Below are 22,778 nucleotides of genomic sequence, written 5' to 3'. Positions count from 1 at the left end.
ACACTGAAGAAGATGTAGAATGACCGTTTACCGCTTACAACACCCTTGAGGTGTTTACTTACAGAAGAGTCAATGCCCAGTGGGGTCTTCAACCTTCAAACTTACACACACACGCACACACACACACGCACACACACACACCAACAACCCGATCCTCCACTTTCAATTGCTAATGATCCCAGTGTCAGTGATATCCTTGCTGTGTTCCCTGCGCTGCGTGCTAAGTAGCTGAAGCGATCGATGGCCTGCGTTTCTTCTTGTCTCCCAAATAAAAGCTTGTAACTTTAAGAAAGCAGCAGCCAGCTCTGGGAGAAGGTCTTATCTTCCAGTGTAGCATAGCAGCGCAGCTATATTTACCTCCGAAAATCTCCCGACTACGACACTGATCAATTTCTGGAGAGCTGAGGATTGATTGAAGCGCGCCCTAATGCCCGAAAGAGGCGGCCTCGAATTACAGAGCAGGAAATGATAACGCAGGACCACTTAGACTCCCTCCAAAACGTTAATTCCTACACTAGAAGGCGGGCGGAGCACCTGGACGTTGTTTTGGAGAGTCCTACAGTAGACACACTCAGGCCATAACCTGCAAATTGCCGACCGAGGAGACGTGGTTATTACGGCTGAAAGCCTGTGGTTTAGGAGGTTTCAGACGTACGGGGCCGGTGAATGGCGCTGGAATGGGTATCAAAACACTCAGAGCTCAGACCAGAGCGGAAGTGTAATAGCAGACCATCTCCGTCAAAGTCAACACGGGTTCAAAGGGGTCCGACTGAGAGATGAAAGACGCCCAAACGGCCCAGGAGCCTATTGATCATTGGCATTACGCCAATCCAACAACACAGGGATGTTTGTCGCTACTGTCCAACGCTGTAAACCTTCTCCAGGACGAAGAATGAAGGGTTTACCTGAGTTGCTATTGGTCACTTTTCCTCAAACGTGGATGAACACATGAATCCACCGCCCAATGCCGGAACTCAACGTTTACTAGAAAATAATCTGATTTCTGATTTCCCGCAGCCAATAATATCACAGAAGGTCGAGTCCCATACTGCAATGCACAAGCGAGGAAACACACAAACATGGCATGCTAACAGCGCCCCCTTGTGGAGAACTGTAAGCCTGCTAAACATGACTTGAATAGGTGAGACTAAAGGCTGACAAAGAAGATGATGGAAGACAATGATATAAGTTCAAATAGATACTCTGTCACTCTGTATAGTGTGTGTGTGTGTCCAGAGGTGTGTGTGTGTGTGTGTGGGAGAGCTTCAAACAGTTTCAAAGCTCTCTAAACCTCTTTGACAGAGCCTCAGTGAGCAATTCAGTAAAGTGCTGAGAGTTTATAAAAGACACTTTTAACTTTTTTTTGAAAACTGGATTTCTGAAAGTTTTAGACGCTGTAAAGTCCCGAGGCCCTCAGACTGACCTCAGCTAACGGACCCTCCACAACCCCCCAACCAGACTGACCACATCACACACTCAATAAAAACACACCTACACAAACACACACACTTTCATCCCTCCATCCATCACTGCATCACTCCTTCAGCGCATCCATACTCAGGTCCTGATTCAGGTCTATCAAAGCCTTTGAGTGGAGCGCGCACACACACACACACACACACACACACACACACACACACACCATCTGGAGAGAGATGTAATACATTCATTGCTAATGTATGGATAGAGAGTGTGTTAAGTGAGAGATAAGAGACAGATTCTCCCACCTGAGTCCAGCTGTGTAACACCCACATTCTGAGCGGACCCCCGCTGGAAGAACACACACACACACACACAAATCATGCATTTTCAACAGCTATTAATGAAGCTTATCACACACACACACACACACACACACATTTACCCACTCAGACATACAGCAAATTAACGCACTCTACAACTCACTACTGGAACAAACAGAGCACATCAGCGCCCCCTACTGACGCTCCTTCACCTCCATTTACTCATCCTCCTCTCCTTCAACACCTCCACCTATTCATCCATCTCTCCTCCACCTCTCCATCTATTCATCCACCTCTCCTTCACCTCCTCCGTCTACTCATCCACCTCCTCCATCTATTCATCCACCTCTCCTTCACCTCCTCCACCTATTCATCCACCTCTCCTTCACCTCCTCCATCCACTCATCCACCTCTCCTTCACCTCCTCCATCTACTCATCCATCTCTCCTTCAACACCTCCACCTATTCATCCATCTCTCCTCCACCTCTCCATCTATTCATCCACCTCTCCTTCACCTCCTCCGTCTACTCATCCACCTCCTCCATCTATTCATCCACCTCTCCTTCACCTCCTCCACCTATTCATCCACCTCTCCTTCACCTCCTCCATCTACTCATCCACCTCTCCTTCACCTCCTCCATCCACTCATCCACCTCTCCTTCACCTCCTCCATCTACTCATCCATCTCTCCTTCAACACCTCCACCTATTCATCCATCTCTCCTCCGTCTACTCATCCACCTCCTCCATCTATTCATCCACCTCTCCTTCACCTCCTCCACCTATTCATCCATCTCTCCTTCACCTCCTCCATCTACTCATCCACCTCTCCTTCACCTTCATCTACTCATCCACCTCTCCTTCACCTCCTCCACCTATTCATCCACCTCTCCTTCACCTCCTCCACCTATTCATCCACCTCTCCTTCACCTCCTCCATCTACTCATCCACCTCTCCTTCACCTTCATCTACTCATCCACCTCTCCTTCACCTACTCCACCTATTCATCCACCTCTCCTTCACCTCCTCCATCTACTCATCCACCTCCTCCATCTACTCATCCACCTCTCCTTCACCTCCTCCATCTACTCATCCACCTCTCCTTCACCTACTCCACCTATTCATCCACCTCTCCTTCACCTCCTCCATCCACTCATCCACCTCCTCCATCTACTCATCCACCTCTCCTTCACCTCCTCCATCCACTCATCCACCTCCTCCACCTATTCATCCACCTCTCCTTCACCTCCTCCATCCACTCATCCACCTCCTCCATCTACTCATCCACCTCTCCTTCACCTTCATCTACTCATCCATCTCTCCTTCACCTCCTCCACCTATTCATCCATCTCTCCTTCACCTCCTCCATCTATTCATCCACCTCTCCTTTACCTCCTCTGTCTACTCATCCACCTCTCCTTCACCTCCTCCATCCACTCATCCACCTCCTCCATCTACTCATCCACCTCTCCTTCACCTTCATCTACTCATCCATCTCTCCTTCACCTCCTCCACCTATTCATCCATCTCTCCTTCACCTCCTCCATCTATTCATCCACCTCTCCTTTACCTCCTCTGTCTACTCATCCACCTCTCCTTCACCTCCTCCATCTACTCATCCACCTCTCCTCCACCTCTCCTCCTGAGCTTAGTGCACAGCTCCCTCTTGCTGCAGTAAACTCTCCTGCTGTGAACCCAGTGCACCAAATGTTGGAACATTGCTGTGAGGATATGATTGCAGCCAGTGATTCCAGGCTGATATTTGATGGTCATTTCAGGACCACAGACAGCACTCCGACTCCTGTTAAAGGAGCTCCACCGCTCCACAGTCAGGGCTTTATACGGCTACCAGACTTCTGGCATTGAACCTAGTGTCTCATGTGCAGCTTCTCCTTCTCTTTCTCCTTAAATTCAAGAGGGTGGGGGGCGCTGACAGTGTGGACTTTCAGTCTTGGTGATGTCACCCTTCATAAAGTCCACTGTAAAAGTCCACTTCATAAAGTCCCCCCCACCCCACCCCCCACACACACACAGAGACACAGAGTAAGTGTGTGTGTACAGAGTATTATTCTTGTTTTATGTAAATGTCTGGGATGACACAGCAGACAGTGTGAGGTGGTCTGCAGCAGGTGGTCTCCAGGGGGTGATCGACATTTCAGCTCACACACTCCTCCGCAGCAGGGTCTGTGTGTGTGTGTGTGTGTGTGTGTGTGTGTGTGTGCTGTAAACACAGTGACAGAGAATTTGCATTCCAGTGTGTGTGATAATTTATTGCCCATATATTAGAACAGAGAATGAGGGGTCCATCAAAAATCTTCTACAACAGCATCTCCCACGTTTCACTGTCCAAGCACCTGAGGCCGGTCCAGACCTGTGACATCACTCTATTGTCCACCACACTTCAGAGGCCAGTGCGGTCAGTGTGGTTGAATAAAACATGGCTCGTGCTTTCACAGCACAACACCACTGCTCTCCTCACTTCAGATCTGACCCCACATAGACAGCAGAGACTTCAGAACTGCCCCGCCCCCCTCGTCTGAGTCTGTCCAATCACAGTGCAGTCATGTGACAAAGCAAAAACGAGGTTAAATGCAACAACATAGACACAACGAGCGCAGATAAATACGAGCACTGAGTAAAAACAGAGGGAAAACGGCTAAAAACCAGAGCTTCTGCTCCTCGCTCCTCACTGCTGTGCACTCAGGGTCCGGGTGAACAACGAGTGGCTCATTATCATTTAAAGGAACAGGTGCTGAAAGCTGGGGAAACACTGTTGTGCACAGAAGTGTTTCATTTAAACCCAGAACTGGAAAACATGGTCAAATATGTCCCTCATAAATCTGTAAGAATCTGTATTTTTCCCCCACTCTCCACTTGTTTGCGCGAGCTAAAGATGACTAATAAATAATAAATATCAAACAGCAGCATGTATTTGCCATTTCCAACAAAAGCTGTGACTCCTAATGATTCATGTCTTCATTTGCTTGTCTCAGGCAGCATTGTAACTAAGCAACAAAAGCAAGCGGTGAAACCTGGCCGTGCTGGTGGTCAGCTAAGACTGATGACATCCAGAGGAGGTGGGAGGGGGGTGGAGGTCAGATGCCTGAAAACACCTGCTCGTGGCATTATCGATCCGAGTTATGAATAAATCATGCGGCTCGCTCTGATATTTCTACCTCGTCTGAGGGGTTCTGAGCTTCTCAGAGCCGCTGGCGCTGAAGGTGGGACGCGTTCCTCTCCAGCTGGAGATAAGCTGGGCTCATGTTTACGCTCTCAGCTCTGTAAAACAACGCTCGCCAGCTCCGCGGCCCAGCGACCATCTGGAAGAGGCTGTGTTTCAGTCGTTCCGGGGATTATTCGCTGGGAATGTCCCCATTTGGTGAGGAATACGAACGCAGACACTATGGGCTTCTTTTCTCGTTCAGTAAAAAGTTTCTCACCATCGAGATCTTCAATAGGATCAGGTACATTTTCTGTTGGTAAGAAATTTTCAGGGCACCCATCAACCTCACAGTTGAGTTCTAGACGGTTCTCCTACAGTTCTCTCCTATTCACACTACTCTAGATAGTTCTCCACTTTACCAGAATGTGTTTTCCCTGTTTGTACCATTGTACAGCGCTCTCTGCCATTTACAGTTCTGAAACGCTCCTCAATGTTCACCCTGTTCTAGATGGTTCTCCTCATTCACACCGTTCTGAAATGTTCTCTCCCATTCACGCTGCTCTAAAACGGCCTCCATGTTCATTCAGCCCCAGAACATTCTCCACCATTCATAAGGTTCTCCACATTTATTTACACTCCTTCTGAATGTTCTACCCATCTTCACATTGTTCTGCAGTGTTCTCATCTCCCACATTCGCACCGATCTAGAACGTCTTCCCACTTTCCACACATGCTCCCAAAATATCCTCCTATGTTCTAGAATATTCTATGTTCTAGTTTGTTTTTGTTTTCCTTGTGAAATTCCCAATAATTTTGATGTGTCACATGACCCTCTTCCCACAAAAAGTTGGATCCAAAATGGCCGAATTCAAAATGGCCACCACCCATCTTGAAAAGTTTCCCCCCTCCCATATACTAACGTGCCACAAACAGGAAGTTAACATCACCAACCATTCCCATTTAAATAAAGTGTATCCATATAAATGACCCACCCTGTAGAATGTTCCACCACATTCACACTGCTCATGTCCCTCAACTGATGGTTCTAGATAGTCTTCCGATATTCATATACTTCTAGAATGTGTTCTAAACTTCACACAGTTCTAGAACATTCAGCCACAATTACACTGGCCCGTAGTGTCCTCTTAACACCAAACAGTATGGCTCTTAAATGGTTCCTTATTCAAGGAAAAGGGTCCTGTAAGAAGGGTTCTATATGGCACCAAAACAAGGTTCTTCTACTGTTACAACGTCAAGTTTGTTACAACAGAAGAACTATGTTTGCTGCCTTACAGGACCATTCTAAAAAGGTGCTTATAAAGAACCATCTACATCACATTCTCCATCGAACTGAAGAACCCCTTCATCATGAAACAAGCAAAAATCAAGCAAAAGTTTAGTACAGTTTTTTAAGGTTCTATAGAGAACTACTGTCTTTACTAAAGAACCCTTTTAGGGCCATTATTATTAAGTTTAAGCAATATCCTACATACTTATAAATGATGGTTCCTCAGGGGTTCTTTAGTAAAAACCCTGAACACTTGATAAAGAGGGTTCTATACAGCACCTTTTATGACACAGTTTCTATGTGGCACCAAAAAGGGTTCCTCTATTGCTACAAGCTTGACATCATTTTTGGTGCCATATAGAGCCCGTCTCTAAAAGGTGCTTCATAGAACCATCTACAGCCCATTCTCCATCAATCTGAATAACCCCTTCATGATGAAACAAACCCTTTAATGAATCAAAAGGTTCTTCAAGTGTTTAGGGTTCTTTATAGAACCATTTCTTTACTAAAGAACTCTTTGAGGAACCATGATATTTAAGTGTGTAGAATGTCCTCTCAGATTCACACTCTCCTAGAACATTCTCCTTTTAGGAAGTCCTCCGACACTGACATGGTTCTAGAAAGTTCTCCCAGAGTTAGTCACATTTATCACCCCCCCCAATTAAATACATTTTTGGAGAGTCTATGGACATAGGGCCAGTCTGAGGAGCTGAATGCAGCACTAGAAACAGTCAGAGAGAGAGAGAGAGAGAGAGAGAGAGAATATAACTGGATCCAGACATTAACTGTAGAGCCGGAGATCAGACGGAGATGATACAGCACCAGTTCATCTGTGAGAATTGGTGAGGGCTGAGGAAAGGATCTATAAAACACATTTGAAAAGAAAAACAACCTCTAGCCGAAAGCGTGGTCAACGTAGACAAACATCTTCCAAACAATAAGCAGAGCTGAAATGCCAGGGTGAGGAACCGAGCGTCTTCTCCAGCTGCTGTGGACGCCGGGGACGCGGAGGGAGCCTCATTAGGAAGAAGGTTAAAGCCAGGTTTCCTTTGACAGATTACACTGTTACTGAACAAATCATAACTAACTAGCGGGGTCTCGGCAGGTGGGCCTTTCCATTCTCACTCTCTCTCTCTCTCTATAAAGCAATGTAGCAGCGATACCCTCTCCTTCCAGACATTTCTCTGCAGAGAGGCCTGAGTACTCACTCACTCTCCCAAGGGACACTGACCATAGACACGTCCTTCATTTTTTAAACTCAATGATTCTCCAAACTGCTCACTGGGGACCCACATTCTTTTCCCAACTCCAAACTCCCAACGTTTAGTGACAGAACCAATACACTGCATCATCTGGGGGGACTCACATTAAGAGAACCTGGCCTTAAAGACCAATTGGAGAAGCCCCACTCTTACGAATCTCAATGGGGGTCCAAACCTGGGCCTTTAGGAGTAGTTTGAGAACTCATTCTTAAAGGGAACCATAAGAAGGTCCAAAACATGGTCTTAAGAACAACTTATAGAACCATCTCTTTAAGGGAACCATGAAATTTGAGAACCAGTGCTTGATGGGAACCATAAGAAGCTTGAAAATGTCTTGCGAGAACCATCTCTCTAGAGCTTTAAACTTAGCCTTGGGGATTACTCTTAGAACCATCTCTCTAGAGCCCTATAGCCTTAGGGATTACTTTCTAAACCACTTCTCTACAGCCCTATAGGCTTGGGGATTACTTTTAGAACCATCCTTCTACAGGCCTATAGGCTTGGGGATTACTTTCAGAACCATCTCTATAGAGCATTATAGCCTTGGGGGTTACTTTCAGAACCATCTATATAGAGCCCTATAGCCTTGGAGATTACGTTTAGAGCCATCCCTCTAGAGCCCTATAGGCTTGGGGATTACTCTCAGAACCATCCCTCTAGAGCCATATAGGCTTGGGGATTATTTTTAGAGCCATCCCTCTAGAGCCCTAAATTTAGCCTTGGGGATTACTCTCAGATCCATTTCTGTAGAGCCATATAGGCTTGGGGATTAATTTCAGAACCACCCCTCTAGAGCCCTATAGGCTTGGGGATTATTTTTAGAGCCATCCCTCTAGAGCCCTAAATTTAGCCTTGGGGATTACTCTCAGATCCATTTCTGTAGAGCCATATAGGCTTGGGGATTAATTTCAGAACCATCCCTCTAGAGCCCTATAGGCTTGGGGATTATTTTTAAAGCCATCCCTCGAGCCCTAATTTTAGCCTTGGGGATTACTCTCAGTACCATCTCACTAGGGGACCCACAATATTTGAGAACCACTGCTAACACCTTTAGGGGGCAGTGCAGAGCCAGTATAAATATATATTTAAGCGCTAGCTGAGTTCTTATTTGGACTCTAGGCTCTAGTCTCAGCAGAAAAATAGGTAAAATGCTATGACAACTCATCAGATCCTCACTTTACGAAGGGTGCGCTAAGACAACATTAGCTAGCTGGCACTAGCGTGTATGCTAACCCGATCGCTGCTCTTCGTCCTGGTCATAAACTAAGCTTTGCCCTTGAAGACGGTTACGTTCAGTGATGATATAGTGATCCTTGTGGAGGTCTGCTCCAGCTGTTCATCTTATCTCTGTCGAGTCTGAAAGAGAGGAAGAGTCTGACACGTTAATCAGGCCCGCTAATTAAAACACAGCAGGAACTCTCTCTCTTTCTGGTCTGTGATGAATCTATAGGAGGCACCCAGCCGTGTGTGGCTCTAATTTAGACTCCACAATACGTCTTAACAGCAGGGTTCCCTTTATTTCTCTTCCCTTCATCTCTACATCCCTCCATCCCTCAATGCCCCGCTTCTCCCCGCAGCTACAAATGAACATGAACCTGATAAAGATGTGTGACCAGATTCTGAACAAAGTCAGTGGAGTCAATAGGGTCAGTGGCTGAGGACTGAAAGAGTCAGAGAGGTGGGGACTGTGTCAGACCCGTGGTGGGGACATGCCCCCAGCCTAATTTATAAGGTCAGTTACAGCACACTTCACACAGGATGGGCTTAAACCATCCCGCGTAGACGCTCCTACAGATCACAGTTCATAAATAAGTGGAATTCCATTCAGGTGAAGAGTCTGGGTTTGTTCAGTGGAACATTTCTGTGTATAACCACCCCCATTTCACCTTTTTATCTTCATTTCTTCTCAATGTGTGGTGTACCCAAACTTCTGACTTCCACTTGATGCACAGAGGCCTCTCATTGACTCACCGTCACTCGATAATGAAATCAGCCATTGACTCTGAATGTGCGAGTGTGTGTGTGTGTGTGTGTAGCAAGTGTAAACCCTGCCCAGCACAAGCTGTTGTAAAAGAATTATGGGATCTTATCAGAGTCTCATTTTAATCCACCACAGCACAGTGGGAAGTGTGTGTGTGTGTGTGTGTGTGTGTGTATTTAATGCTACCCTCCTCCAGCTCTCAGCTCCTACTTAATTCAATAGAGGGCCAATTATTGACTGTACCGCCACTTTGAAATCCCTTTCAATTTATTTAAACTGTAAGTGTCTGCCGGTCGAGACCCCTGGCCTAATTTGCAGACTACCGCTTCATATATTACTTCCACTTAAAGCTCAAGCTCAAGATCACTCCATCAGATCCCACTTAGAGGCTCATAATAGCAAATGGGCTTTATTTATCTGTTGTACTTCCTATGGACGGAAAACTAACACTGGGCAAATAAAGTGCACGAAGGAAAGCAGTGTATGCAATGACTTCCATTACAAGGACAACATCAAGAGGACAACAGTCCAAAGGACAAAACCCTTGCGTTGGTAAAAGGGTAACTTTCCAGGAGCAGGACAAATGCTGTTGGATCTTATTCATTGGTCAGTTCGTATTTACACAATGCCTGTCAACCCAGTGCCAAAAGAAATGTGAGATTTTCAATCAAACAAAGGAGCATCAATGGGAGATAAGGTTTTTGCATGATTATGTGGTTCAAATATGCAAAGATAAATCACAGGCATCAGGAGAGAGGCAACACCTTGGTGAGGATCAGGACCAGGGTCAAAACAACGGCTGTAAAACTGGAGGAGAATAATGAAAAGTAGTCATCATGTCAGAATTAACCAAGCCTTCCCTAATTAGTAGTAGATATTATAATCATAACTATAATTACTATTATAATATTTCATGTACATCACTGTAAAAAGGTGAATTAAGAAATAGATTAACATTCCAGGGCTCCTACACTTACTAGTGACCATTAAGTGGAGGTTGGTATCATGTCAAGACGTGTATCTCAAAGATAGTAATTATAAGAAAAAATAAATTAACCAATTTTAATTGGAGTCAAGGTTAAATTATTCAATTACAAGTAATTTTGGAGTATTTCTATTGGTCAATTCATCGTGAAATGACAACATTTTAGATGCATGTTTTTCTTTGTAAAGTGACAATGTCTAACAATAACACACTGACAACAGCAGTCAGTGCCTTAAATTCTTTCACAAAGTCTTGCATCCTGAGAGATGTCTTAGGTCCCAGGCCTTTAGAAAGCGTCTGTGTGTCGTGGTGAGGCTCACTTTTAATCAGACCATGATCGATGTAACTGAGGTCTTACGTCCACTTCTCTTTAGCTCTCAGCTGTTCTACACTACACTCTCCCAAAGATAGCTCTCTGCGCCCTCAACAGAAACTAATCAGGCTCTGCTTGGAACACAGCCCACCAGCCCTCAGTCCCAGAAGGCTGTCCCACAGCGCTTTCCCCTCAATACAATCCAATCATTCCTGCTCTACCTGTGTTCCAGCAAGTGCACACCCGAGGAAAATCTGCCGGAAGGATGTAAACACTGGGAAACTGGGCTGTCCATGTGTATTTTTTACTGTGTTTTTACCAATAGATCCCAGGAGGACTCTTGATTTCTACTTAAAGACTCTACCGAGAGGTGGAGAGGCCCTCGTGAAGTATTACTCAAGGAAAAGCATAGGTAGACAACTCAAGTATGTCAAGTAGAACCAAAAAAAAAGCTACGCCTACTGTGAAGCAAATTGACTAGAACATCCACATCAGGGCTGGGCTTCCACGGACGTGTATCTAATAATGGGATCATGAACTCAGAGGTGTACACAGGCAGCCTACAGAGGTTTACAAAGAAACTGCTGAAATGATACTGATCTGGAAGGATACTATGACAAAAGACACTGTCAAAAAGCAAATTACAGTTAAATTAAAGTGTCTGTGTTGAAAACCAAGCTCTTCTTGGTTAAGTTTAACATTTCCAATGTTTTCTCTACAATTTTCTTTGGGGGATTCAATACGTCTGTTGTTTACACGCCTTAACATTGTAGGGACCTGCTCCCAGAGCAGACAACAGATGAGGTACACCATTCAAATCCCTGCAACACAACTGCAGTGTTCCTGACAAAACCCCAGGTAAAACTCAGGCACCAAACAGCAGAGCAGGACAAGCACGTCGCTAGCTTTGAGAAACACTGGATTCACAGTTTGAGGTTTGGAGTAATAAGCCTACCCCCTCCCTGTGGCCGTGGCAGTGCCGCAGAACTGGGAGGTGCTGGGAAAGGACATGGCCAGTGATGACACGAAGGCACACATGCCTCCAAAAACAAAGAGCCAGTGGGAGAAGCCATTGACACAAACGTAATGAGAGGGGCCCGTGACAATGAGGGCCCACTCTTCCCATGGGGAGAACTGGGTAAACAAGCCACGCCACACATCCGCAACGGATTACTGAGATTACACCGCTTGTATTTGTCTCTGTGTGTGTGTGTGTGTGTCACAGAGAAAGAGACAAAGAAAAAGAGAGGGAGATAGAGTACATCCCTGGAAAATGTACAACAGAAGCAATGCATCTCAATTCAGTTCACTCCGTCTTGATTTTTAGAGGAGGACTGTTGCGTGCATGAGATGCACTTACCCCAGGACAAAATGCTTTGGCCTGCTGCATCATGGGAAAAGCAGAAAGTGAACCAACATGTGCCAGAATGCCAGCTAATGCTTCCTTCACTTGCACCTCCAGAAATCAAAGACCACCCGCTGTGAAGGCTCCAGTTTTCTTTCTCTTGCAGCAACTGCTGACAGCCGTGCTCCATTTTCCAGGCTTTGTAGCGAATTTGTAGCTTTTTGCACTGCCAGCCTCTGGAGCTCTCTCTCTCTCTCTTTCTCTCTCTCCCCATGTCACTGCACTTTTAGCCCAGCCAAGTCAATGCTAAACCGCTCCCCTCTCTGCCCCTTTTCCCATGACAACCACACACTGATGCACTCAAGCTCCAAGAAGCCACCACTTTTCACAGAAATCGTCTCTTATTCAATAGACACATCAGCTTCACCATGCTAACATCATGCGTCTCTCTGGAATAGCTTCCTTTTTCACCACAAATGTAATAAATCAGTTGGAGCTGGTGTGCCGACTTCAGACACCTAAAGCATCTTGGATGACTGACAACCCTTGGGTAAGGCATTCCATGAAAAAAAAAAAATGTGTAAATAAGGTTTTTCACAGAACTTTTCTTTGGCAGCAATAATCACCACAAACACTCCTTCATCAAGAACATAATGCTCAGGACATGGAACACGTTCATCAAGCACAGCTTTGCAGAAGCAAATGTGGACCACAGACAAGTCGAGTAAACCAGGGCACTTACTTTGAGTATTCTTCGTTGTCTCTGTCACATCTGGCGTCCTTATGCTTCTCCCAGTCCTTTCCGTGTTTGCAGGTTGTCAACAAAATCATATCTTCCCCGTTATGTATATGATACAAAGCATTCCTGGTTTCCGAGCCTATGCCCGTGAGGTACCGCTTCCCCTTGAAGACTAGCAGGTATTTCCGTGCAGGCGGAATATTGTTGGATGTCAAGTATCCTTTTTCCCCACCTTTCTGGGGATGGTCTTTGGAAAACAGGGGTATGGACACATCGAAACGGGGCCTGAAGTTGCCCACGTCCACGCTGGCCTTTGCCAACATGGCTTGCCCCACATCAAACCCTAGATCCTCGGTATAGTCAGGCCAGGTTCCTGAGTACAAATTGAAGATCAGGTGATTCCTGCCCTCGTTCCACAAAGGCAGACTCTGGATCCTAGCCCGGATGTCCTGAGTGTACTGAGTGGACAGCTGGTCCCTGTCCAAGGTGTCCACACCAAGCACGAAGAGACATGCCTCCTCAGGATCTTCCGTATAGAAGCGCGACTCCTCGATTGAAGCCAGAACCTTCCGGTAGCTTTCCGAGACGACCTCGCCCCTCTGGGGCGGGTACACGTAAACCCGGAAGGGCCTTTGGCAGCGGCTGAAGTCGAAGCAGGTCTCCATGCGGCAGCGACGGCTCTTGTAGATGTTCTTGCGGGTCTCGCGTCGCTCCCGGGGCGAGGCATGCTGGTGCAGGAGTAGCGTGCCATCTTCCTCCTGCTCTGCCCCGTCCAGGTACGGCCGCAGGGGAGGTTCCGTCCACTCTGGCTGTATCTGCGAGGACCTGTAGAAGTGCTCCGGGTGGTTCCGGGTCTGGAGCTCGGCGACTTGCAGGGTCCAGAGGTAGGCCAGAAGCAGGACACAAGCCCCTGCAGACACCAGCAGGTAGCGCTTCTTGGCCTGCATGGGGGCTGGAGGAGCGGAGCTGGGGCAGGGAGAAGCCGGGCAGGGGTGGAGCTCAGCCCGCAACACGGAGCCTCATAGCAGCGCTATAGCATACTGTTGGAAAATAGGACACTGCGAGTAGAGGTATAGATGCACACACGGGTGTGCAACACACACACACACACACACATACTCATGCACAGACACAATTATAAAGCATACACAAACATAAATACAGTTTAGTCTAACACAAAGAAAAGGGAGAGTCACTACCAAATTAATCATCCACAGATTTATAGCAGAATTTATGCTAAATCACCACAATTAATCAGACTCTTGGAAAACCCTGAACAAATGAGTTATTATTATGGGATATATTCTAATAAGTAAAAAGCCCAATAAATAAACTTGATTCAAATGTATGCCCTGCTCCCAGGGTTAAGAAATACAGCATCCTACAAAGTAAAGGATATCAACTACAGGATTTAGATCATAGACTCATTTAAGGTGGATCCAAATAGATATTTAACTTAAGTTATATCAAAGCACTGACGAATGTGTTTCTTATGGCACATTACACAGACCATGCCTTACATATGCCGAAACCTCCTATCTCCAATAAGAGAACTACTATTACTACTAAACACTGCACTTTCAATGAAAGTCAATGAAACAGCTTTTAATTCGGTGTCATTTTGGAGCATTTCTATTGGTCCATCCTTTATGACATGTACAAACTATGTTAATCACAGCTGATATTTTTTAATCATTTCCAGAGAAATATAATATGACACACGTGATAAAACTGCACTACATTATTCTGAAGCTTTTGCTCCAGAGGTAACAACATACTGTACACAGCAAAACACTGCATAGTCTATTACTGGAGCCCTTTCAGTTACGCTCTTCTGCTCTAATCCCTGATTCAGCTAATCCATACACTGCCATATTTAACAGATGTGACAGAGCAGGTAAATCTCCACATCATGCTGGACACTGACCCAGACCCTCACTGACACCCTGAGTCTTATACCCTGCTCCTAGAGAAGATTCCACCTGCTGGGCTTCTTCTTTTTTAATTTCCCCTGCTCTGATTTAAGAACCCATCGCCTCTTTCTCGGGCTTACACACAAACTCAGAGCTGAACCTGAACCCGTGTAAGAGCTGAAGATGAACTAAAACATGCAGGACTGCCTTTAAAAAGGAGATTTCCAAGTAAGCTACGCTTAAGCTCAAACGGAAACTCGTCCACTTGGAGAAGGTACTCGTGTTTGAGCAGAAAAGAAACTAAATCGCCCACCGGTGTACTACACAAAGCAGGATTTCTCAGTCAGACAGTTAACTCAGGTCAAATCTAAGGACTGTCTGATAGGAATCTCCCTCATCTCTGTCCTGTTAGACAGGCTTGGGTTTGGGCTTAAGTTCTGGATTGTGGAGTAGCTCCGAGTCACTTGGGTTTGAGCTCAGTTTTAAGGAGTTAAACCTGTCCCACTGGAGAAGTGAGGGCATTCTGTTTTGTAAATTATCTTTAGTCTGGTCACAAATGTCTGAGACAAACGTTATTTTTAAGTGTTATTTCCTCCTATTTTTACATTTTGAAAAAGGCAAATAAACACAATGAAACACAAAGACGCAGAACTGCATTTTCAGGTTTTAAATTGGAGCTGTAACACATTGGTTTGGTTGTGACCCAGGCTCCTAATGCTAATGTTTTTATTTTAGCAGAACTGCTGACCTAGTGAGTGTTTCTGACTCCTGAATTCACACTCCCACTGAGACGAGTGAGCTTCTCCTGACACTACACTTCATTCTGAAGAAGGGAAGATCAGTTCTAAGAGGGAACAATGTAATATAATATTCTATTAGTGACGATGTGAGGATCGCTAATCAAACACATGTATGCTAATGTAGCCTTTTATATTGTTAGCGTCACCAAAACACCAACAACGGTTGGATGCCAGCTGTGTATTTGATAAAAGACCATCAGCAAAACTGTCATGGCTGTGACAGGGCTAGCCACTAGCAGTGGGGTATTTCACAAAGCAAGACGTAGCCAGATAAGTTAATAAATAAATACATTAAATAATTAATTCTTCTTCTTCTTATTATTATTATTATTATTATTATTATTTTTATTTTTATTTTTTAAATGGAGCCTGACGTACTTCCAAGGGCCAAAGGGACAGACCTCCGCTAACTGCCTTCTAAGTCATACCCTGTTAAACAAAGCTGAGAAAGCTTGAGAATGTGTAGTTACCTGCAGGGGGCGCCTGTGTGCGCGTGGAACCCTCAGCCTTCAGTGAAGTTCATGGGCCAGCCGTGGGGGAGCATAGTTTTCCCGAGTGCTGAAGCAGGTCATTCCACAGAAAAAAAAGGACCAGAACCTGATCAAGAAGGAAAAGTCTGAGGGGTCCTGGAGGTCCACATGGTCCAAAGGGTCCTAACAGTGAACTCCATCAATGTATTATGGCTCCATAGTGGACTATGTCTCTCCTGTCCCTCACTGTAAACCAGCCCTAGACGTCTTTCTATTGGTCCCTGATGATTGTGTAATGTGATGTGTGTGTGTGTGTGTGTGTGTGTGTGTGTGTGATAATCCTAATGGTCCCCAGTGGTCTTTTTTTTGCCCCCAACTCCAGTTCGGTCAGTAAGTCCTCCACAGTCCACTTCCACTGTCTCTGAGCGACTCCTCACACGCACCACAAGTTAAACGAGTCGCTGACGGTCGTCCGCGCGACATCATCGCTCCCTCGCACGCGCCGCTGAAAAGTTCAGGACAAGTATCCGGGTTTTGTGGCGCGAGAGCCACGCGGGGAAACTTTCCCGGTTCTGCTCCTCCTCTTCATCAGCATCAACGTCATCGTCGCTGTTATATTCTTTTGACTGTTGTTTTCTTAACCCCCGTCTTCATTCATCCTCCTCATCCTCAGTCCACGCGCCACCGTGGACAACCACCATTAACGTCATCCTCGCGCAAACTTAACGAGCCAACACTTCAGCCACGTGGGTGCGTTGCGTTAGTCTCCAAACACTTTCTTTTCTTTTTTTTATTGTCGTTTATTTACCTCTCGTTCACTTCCATGTCCGCTCAGCGAGTCCTGGCCACTTCAAAGAAACAAACGATGACGTAAAATCTGCCTCCGCGTGCCGTTAAAACGCGCCCGTTTCCCCGTCGGCGTCCGCGTGCAGCTGCAGGTGTGGACAGGGCTGTGAAGCGGCGGTTCGCCTTCACTCTCGCTCACTCTCTCGCTCCAGCCGCGCGCCTCGCCCCGCCCCTCTGCCTCCGCGCGCTCTGATTGGCGGAGAGAGTGACTGGGGACAGAGGGACAAGAGGACGGAGGTGGAAGGGTAGGAGGAAATTGTTGTGTTTGTGTTGGCTCCGCCGCTACTCCACTTGTTTATCCGTTAAGCCACGCCCCTTCTGCGCTGAGATTGGCTGGTCCTTCTAACACGTGGCCACCCTGATTACCTGTGCTGCGAAAAAAGCGCATGCTTCTTGAATATGCTGTCCAAATGTTTGTAGACGCCGGTTATAATCTGTGGGTTGAGGTACTTTAGTAATAGTCCACCAACCACAAACAACCAGCCCACTGTCCACTGATGAGGGACTAGAGGACGACCGACACACACTGTGCAGCGACTGAGGAGCTACTGTCTCTGACTCTACATCTACAAGGTGGACCAACGAGGGAGGAGTGTCTCACAGAGTGGACAGAGAGTGGACACAGGGTTTAAAAACTCCAGCAGCACTGCTGTGTCTGATCCACTCTACACCAGCACAACACACACTAACACACCACCACCACGTCAGTGTCACTGCAGCGCTGAGAATGATCCACCACCACATCACACCTGCTCTGTGGGGGTCCTATGGAGGTCCTGACCTTTGGAGAACAGGGTGAAAGTGGTCTAATAAAGTATGCAGAGCAACAGATATACGACTACAGTCTGGAATAATTATAGAACGAGAAACGCAGTGTTGTTTTCATGTTGTGGCTGATGATTATGACGATGATGAGTGTGTGTGTGTGAGTGAGTGTGTGTGTGTGTGTGTGTGTGTGTGTGTCTATATAAACAGATCTGTGTTTATTTATTCCTCTGTTTCTTGACTCGACGACCACTTAATTATGAATGGACCCCCAGATGAAAGCCCTGCTGTTTCAGGGGCGGTTGTTCTTGGCTGGGACCGCCGCTGATGTCGTGTCTCGTGAGCGACATATTTCCAAACTCATCTCTTTTCATGATCACAACAACCCCTTCATCTGCATTCAGGGGCAAATATAAGACCGTTCTGCCCCTGAAGGGCTTATTACGGCCCCGCTGTCTGCTTCTAAAGACCCTTCTGCGTCTCTCAAAAGCGTCAGAGCTGGATTGTTCCGGTGTCAGCTGTGATCTGGCAAATCACAGCAAATGATGCCATCTAGAGGTGTATGGGGTAATGGAGGGATGGGGAAATCTAGCTCTCTGCCTTTTAAATGGTCCGTCAAATCTGTATCTCCTCCATTACCTGGTACACATCCATGTGTCTACACTGTGAACCTGAATCAGTTAACAGCACTCAAAAAAGATGAAGGCAGTCAGTTGCTGTAACATTTTTTAATTTCATGAACTCAAATGTCAGAAGTGTGCACACGCATTTACTTTAAGTGTCTGGTACAAAATGGTATTAATTACTATTAACTAATTTAACCAGTCCCACTCCAACGGTGACTGTCTGTGAGGAGTGTGGTGTGTTCTCCCTGTGTCTGCGTGGGTTTCCTCTGGGTGACTGTCTGTGAGGAGTGTGGTGTGTTCTCTCTGTGTCTGCGTGGGTTTCCTCCGGGTGACTGTCTGTGAGGAGTGTGGAGTGTTCTCCCTGTGTCTGTGTGGGTTTCCTCTGGGTGACTGTCTGTGAGGAGTGTGGTGTGTTCTCTCTGTGTCTGCGTGGGTTTCCTCCGGGTGACTGTCTGTGAGGAGTGTGGTGTGTTCTCTCTGTGTCTGCGTGGGTTTCCTCCGGGTGACTGTCTGTGAGGAGTGTGGAGAGTTCTCTCTGTGTCTGTGTGGGTTTCCTCTGGGTGACTGTCTGTGAGGAGTGTGGTGTGTTCTCTCTGTGTCTGCGTGGGTTTCCTCCGGGTGACTGTCTGTGAGGAGTGTGGTGTGTTCTCTCTGTGTCTGCGTGGGTTTCCTCCGGGTGACTGTCTGTGAGGAGTGTGGTGTGTTCTCTCTGTGTCTGTGTGGGTTTCCTCCGGGTGACTGTCTGTGAGGAGTGTGGTGTGTTCTCCCTGTGTCTGCGTGGGTTTCCTCCGGGTGACTGTCTGTGAGGAGTGTGGTGTGTTCTCCCTGTGTCTGCGTGGGTTTCCTCCGGGTGACTGTCTGTGAGGAGTGTGGTGTGTTCTCTCTGTGTCTGCGTGGGTTTCCTCCGGGTGACTGTCTGTGAGGAGTGTGGTGTGTTCTCTCTGTGTCTGCGTGGGTTTCCTCCGGGTGACTGTCTGTGAGGAGTGTGGTGTGTTCTCTCTGTGTCTGCGTGGGTTTCCTCCGGGTGACTGTCTGTGAGGAGTGTGGTGTGTTCTCTCTGTGTCTGCGTGGGTTTCCTCCGGGTGACTGTCTGTGAGGAGTGTGGTGTGTTCTCTCTGTGTCTGCGTGGGTTTCCTCCGGGTGACTGTCTGTGAGGAGTGTGGTGTGTTCTCCCTGTGTCTGCGTGGGTTTCCTCCGGGTGCTCTGGTATCAACACACATTGATAGTTGGATAGGTGACTCAAAAGTGTCCATAGTTGTGAGTGTGTTTGAGTGAATGTGTGAGTGTGTGAGTGGATGTGTGAGTGTGTGTTGCCCTGTGAAGGACTGGCACCAAAAGATTCCAAGAAGGCTCTGGACCCACCGTGACCCTGCACTGGAGAAGGGTTACAGACAATGAATGAATGTTTAAATGAGTGAAACTTGAGTCACTCAATTCAGTTAAATTACTTCACAAACCTTTAATGAAATAATCAGGAACAGTTGTATAAATCTGAAGTGTGGTAGAATAATGATCTCCAGAGATTGCAGACACACTCTGGCTGCTGTAACAGGGGATTACTCTGCTCTCTTAAAAAACTGAGGAGCCAGAGATGTTACTGGAGCAATGCCATACAACAAGAGTGTCCAAGAGTGAGCCAGAACTCAAATATCTAGAGACTGACCACCTGACCAGAAGTGAAGTAAAGCTTCTGGACACTATTTCACATTCCTCAGACCCGAGTGAAACAAGAACAGAGGGTTTCCGAAGTGCTGGGTCAGTCTTTAGCAATTTCCTCAGTGTCCACTGCTCAGTTTCATACAGAATATAAATAGACACATAAATCTACCAAGTACACACAGTGAGAGGCAGAGGTCAGATGTGTATCTCCTGTATCTCAGCCTCATAACTCCGGAGGTGTGCCCTGTGTGCTCTCATGATGAGGCAGAATATAAAGAGCCGAATCTATAGATTTAGAGAGAGTTAGAAACATAATTCTGCACTGTGTTATCACCAGGATATTCATAACATCATAATCATCAGGTAACTTAGAATTTGATGCATGTGCACAGTCATAGACTCAAGGTGGTTAAACTTGTTCCCTAAACTTATGACTCATACGACTCAAAACGTGACTCTGACTCAAAATTAGTGACCATACAACTGACTCTGAGTCAAAGCCCAGTGACTCAAAACTTGCAGTGAACCACATCCCAGAAACTTGGATTTCATCTTGGACTTTTTGAATCAAGAATCATTTCTGATTCAAACCCTATAATAATGAATCAAGACTAATTTCTGATTCAAACCCTAATGAATCAAGATTATTTTCAGATTCAAACCCTAATGAATCAAGACTAATTTCTGATTCAAACCCTAATGAATCAAGACTCATTTCTGATTCAAACCTGAATTAATCAAGACCCATTTCTGATTCAAACACTAATGAATCAAGACTCTTTTCTGATTCAAACCCTAATGAATCAAGATTATTTTTGATTCAAACCTGAATGAATCAATACCCATTTCTGATTCAAACCTAATGAATCAAATTTATTTTCTCATTCACACCCTAATTAATCAAGACTCATTTCTGATTCAAATCCTAATGAATCAAGACTCATTTCTGATTCAAACCCTAATTGATCAAGACTCATTTCTGATTCAAACCCTAATGAATTAAGACTAATTTCTGATTCAAACCTGAATGAATCAAGAATCTTTTCTGATTCAAACCCTAATTAATCAAGACTCATTTCTGATTCAAATGCTACTGAATCAAGACTCATTTCTGATTCAAACCCTAATTGATCAAGACTCATTTCTGGTTCAAACCCTAATGAATTAAGGCTAATTTCTGATTCAAACCGGAATGAATCAAGAATCTTTTCTGATTCAAACCCTAATTCAAACTCAAAACCTTATGATTCAAAACTCATCTCTGGTTCGAACCCTAATGAATCAAACCCACACTTCTGAATTAAACTCTAATGAATCGAGGCTCATCTCTGACTCTATACTCACTGCAAAAACACTTAAAAATCTCTGGTGTGAATTTCTAAGGAGATATTTGTGGTTTTTCAAGAGCTGAGTATTAAAACTGTAGCAAAATAAGAAAAAAGAAAGTGTGTGTGTGAGTGTGTGTGTGTGTGTGAGTGTGTGTGTGTGTGTGTGTGTGTGTGTGAGAGAGAGAGAGAGAGAGAGAGAGAGAGAGAGAGAGTTGTAGGTTTGTTGGTTTGTAATTGAGAACTGTGTGCACAGCCTGAATGAAGGAGCAGTGTGAAATGATATGTGTGTGTTGGAGTGTAAATCTCATTTTCTCCCCATTCCTCTCTTCCCTTGGTTCATTAGGCCCATCACGGCTGGCCTGTGCTAGCGGCTATGCTAACAGGCTCCACTAGCACCCTGGATGAAATGGGAAAGCTACTCACACACCAGTAACTACAACACCTCACAACCTCCTCAAACAGAGACCCCAGCATCCATCTCTGTGCTGATGAATATGTATGAGGATGCAGGGCTGCACTTTCCTCCTTAAAAACTCAACTGGAAAAGTGTCCAATTTGTTTGGAGAATTTGTTCAGAAACAAAGAGTTACAGTATTGTCTCATAGTGAAAACCAATGGGCGAGGTGTTGTGGACCACCTCAGATCCAGTGATGGGTTCTATAATCTAGAGCAGGGGTAATTCATTAACTTTCTCAAGCCAAGGTCTGGAAGATAATGAATATAACCTGCATTATGATCAGTGCCATATCCATGTCGTTAACAACGGAATTTTAAATCAAATTACACTTTGAATTACATTTCAATATACAACAAGATTTATGAAGATTATAAATAACAAAACTACTCTAAATAAAATGTCCTTTTCTCAGTTCAAGTAAAATGTACAAATAAAACAATGTTTTTTCAATAGGACATAAAGTCCCTAATGACGTGTAGTTGCAGTTGACTGCGTTACGTAAACAGCAATCTGATTGGCTCTTATTGCTGGAGGGTTGGACTTTACCCGTTAACAGAAAGCTGATTGGCTCTTTATGCTGAAGGATGGGAATTCATGTTCAGCGTTATGAGCATTTCATCCAGTGATCATTCCCTTACTTTTAAAGTTTCTGGTTGTAACTCACACAACACTGTCATCCTGAAAGTGTCCCAAAAGAGCTTTTATCAGGTCCCTCGTGCTATTTCTACTGGTCCCAGGAGAGCGGCGTCTGGAGCCCTGCCCTGTGTGTGTCAGATCTCATCGTAATACACAGATCTGATTGGCTAAATAGCCTCACGTGTGATATGCAGAAACACGTGATTAGTCTGTGAGTTTCCTGGAGCGCTAAACCTGAACCGTAACAACTGTCACACCGCTTAAAATAAAAAAAAATTAAAAAAATGAAACAGCTCTTAATAGTTTATGAGTTACAGGTCCAGGTCCAGAGAGGACAGCGTTTGAGACTAGGACCGCGTGACACCTATTCATGACCCCTGATCTAGAACAAGATATTTCCCATCACATAGTGCATTATTACCCACTGTGAGTGTCTGTAAGTGGTTAGTGTTCTCCTCTA

General features: G+C 45.5%; 1 protein-coding gene across 3 annotated transcripts; it reads right to left on the bottom strand.

Annotated features, from left to right (window-relative positions):
• Nucleotides 1–4,146: 4,146 nt before the first annotated feature.
• Nucleotides 4,147–17,079, bottom strand: LOC136702548 (exostosin-1-like). 3 transcript variants are annotated; one of them, XM_066677657.1, is made up of 3 exons: nucleotides 16,002–17,079; nucleotides 12,822–13,858; nucleotides 4,147–4,284 (listed from the first exon to the last, which is right to left on the bottom strand). In XM_066677657.1, exons 2-3 carry the CDS (start codon nucleotides 13,763–13,765, stop codon nucleotides 4,218–4,220), a joined length of 1,011 nt encoding a protein of 336 aa, XP_066533754.1. In that variant the 5' UTR covers nucleotides 13,766–13,858; nucleotides 16,002–17,079; the 3' UTR covers nucleotides 4,147–4,217. The 3 variants fall into 3 exon arrangements, with proteins under 3 accessions (XP_066533754.1, XP_066533756.1, XP_066533755.1); XM_066677659.1 differs by lacking the exon at nucleotides 4,147–4,284 and adding an exon at nucleotides 5,111–5,215; XM_066677658.1 differs by lacking the exon at nucleotides 4,147–4,284 and adding an exon at nucleotides 8,715–8,811.
• Between the last annotated feature and the right edge of the window lie 5,699 nt (nucleotides 17,080–22,778).

The sequence above is a fragment of the Hoplias malabaricus genome, chromosome 7, assembly GCF_029633855.1.
Source record: "Hoplias malabaricus isolate fHopMal1 chromosome 7, fHopMal1.hap1, whole genome shotgun sequence".
Taxonomy (NCBI): domain Eukaryota; kingdom Metazoa; phylum Chordata; class Actinopteri; order Characiformes; family Erythrinidae; genus Hoplias; species Hoplias malabaricus.
Note: the sequence above shows the minus strand (reverse complement) of the source record. Positions and strands in the feature narration are given on the sequence as shown.

Excerpts from the sequence above, each read along its gene's own strand:
- LOC136702548 (XM_066677657.1), bottom strand. The coding sequence starts at position 13,765 with ATGCAGGCCAAGAAGCGCTACCTGCTGGTGTCTGCAGGGGCTTGTGTC. Across the intron at positions 4,285-12,821 it reads GACAACGAAGAATACTCAAA|ACTCAGACGAGGGGGGCGGG; the intron begins GTAAGTGCCCTG and ends GTGATTGGACAG.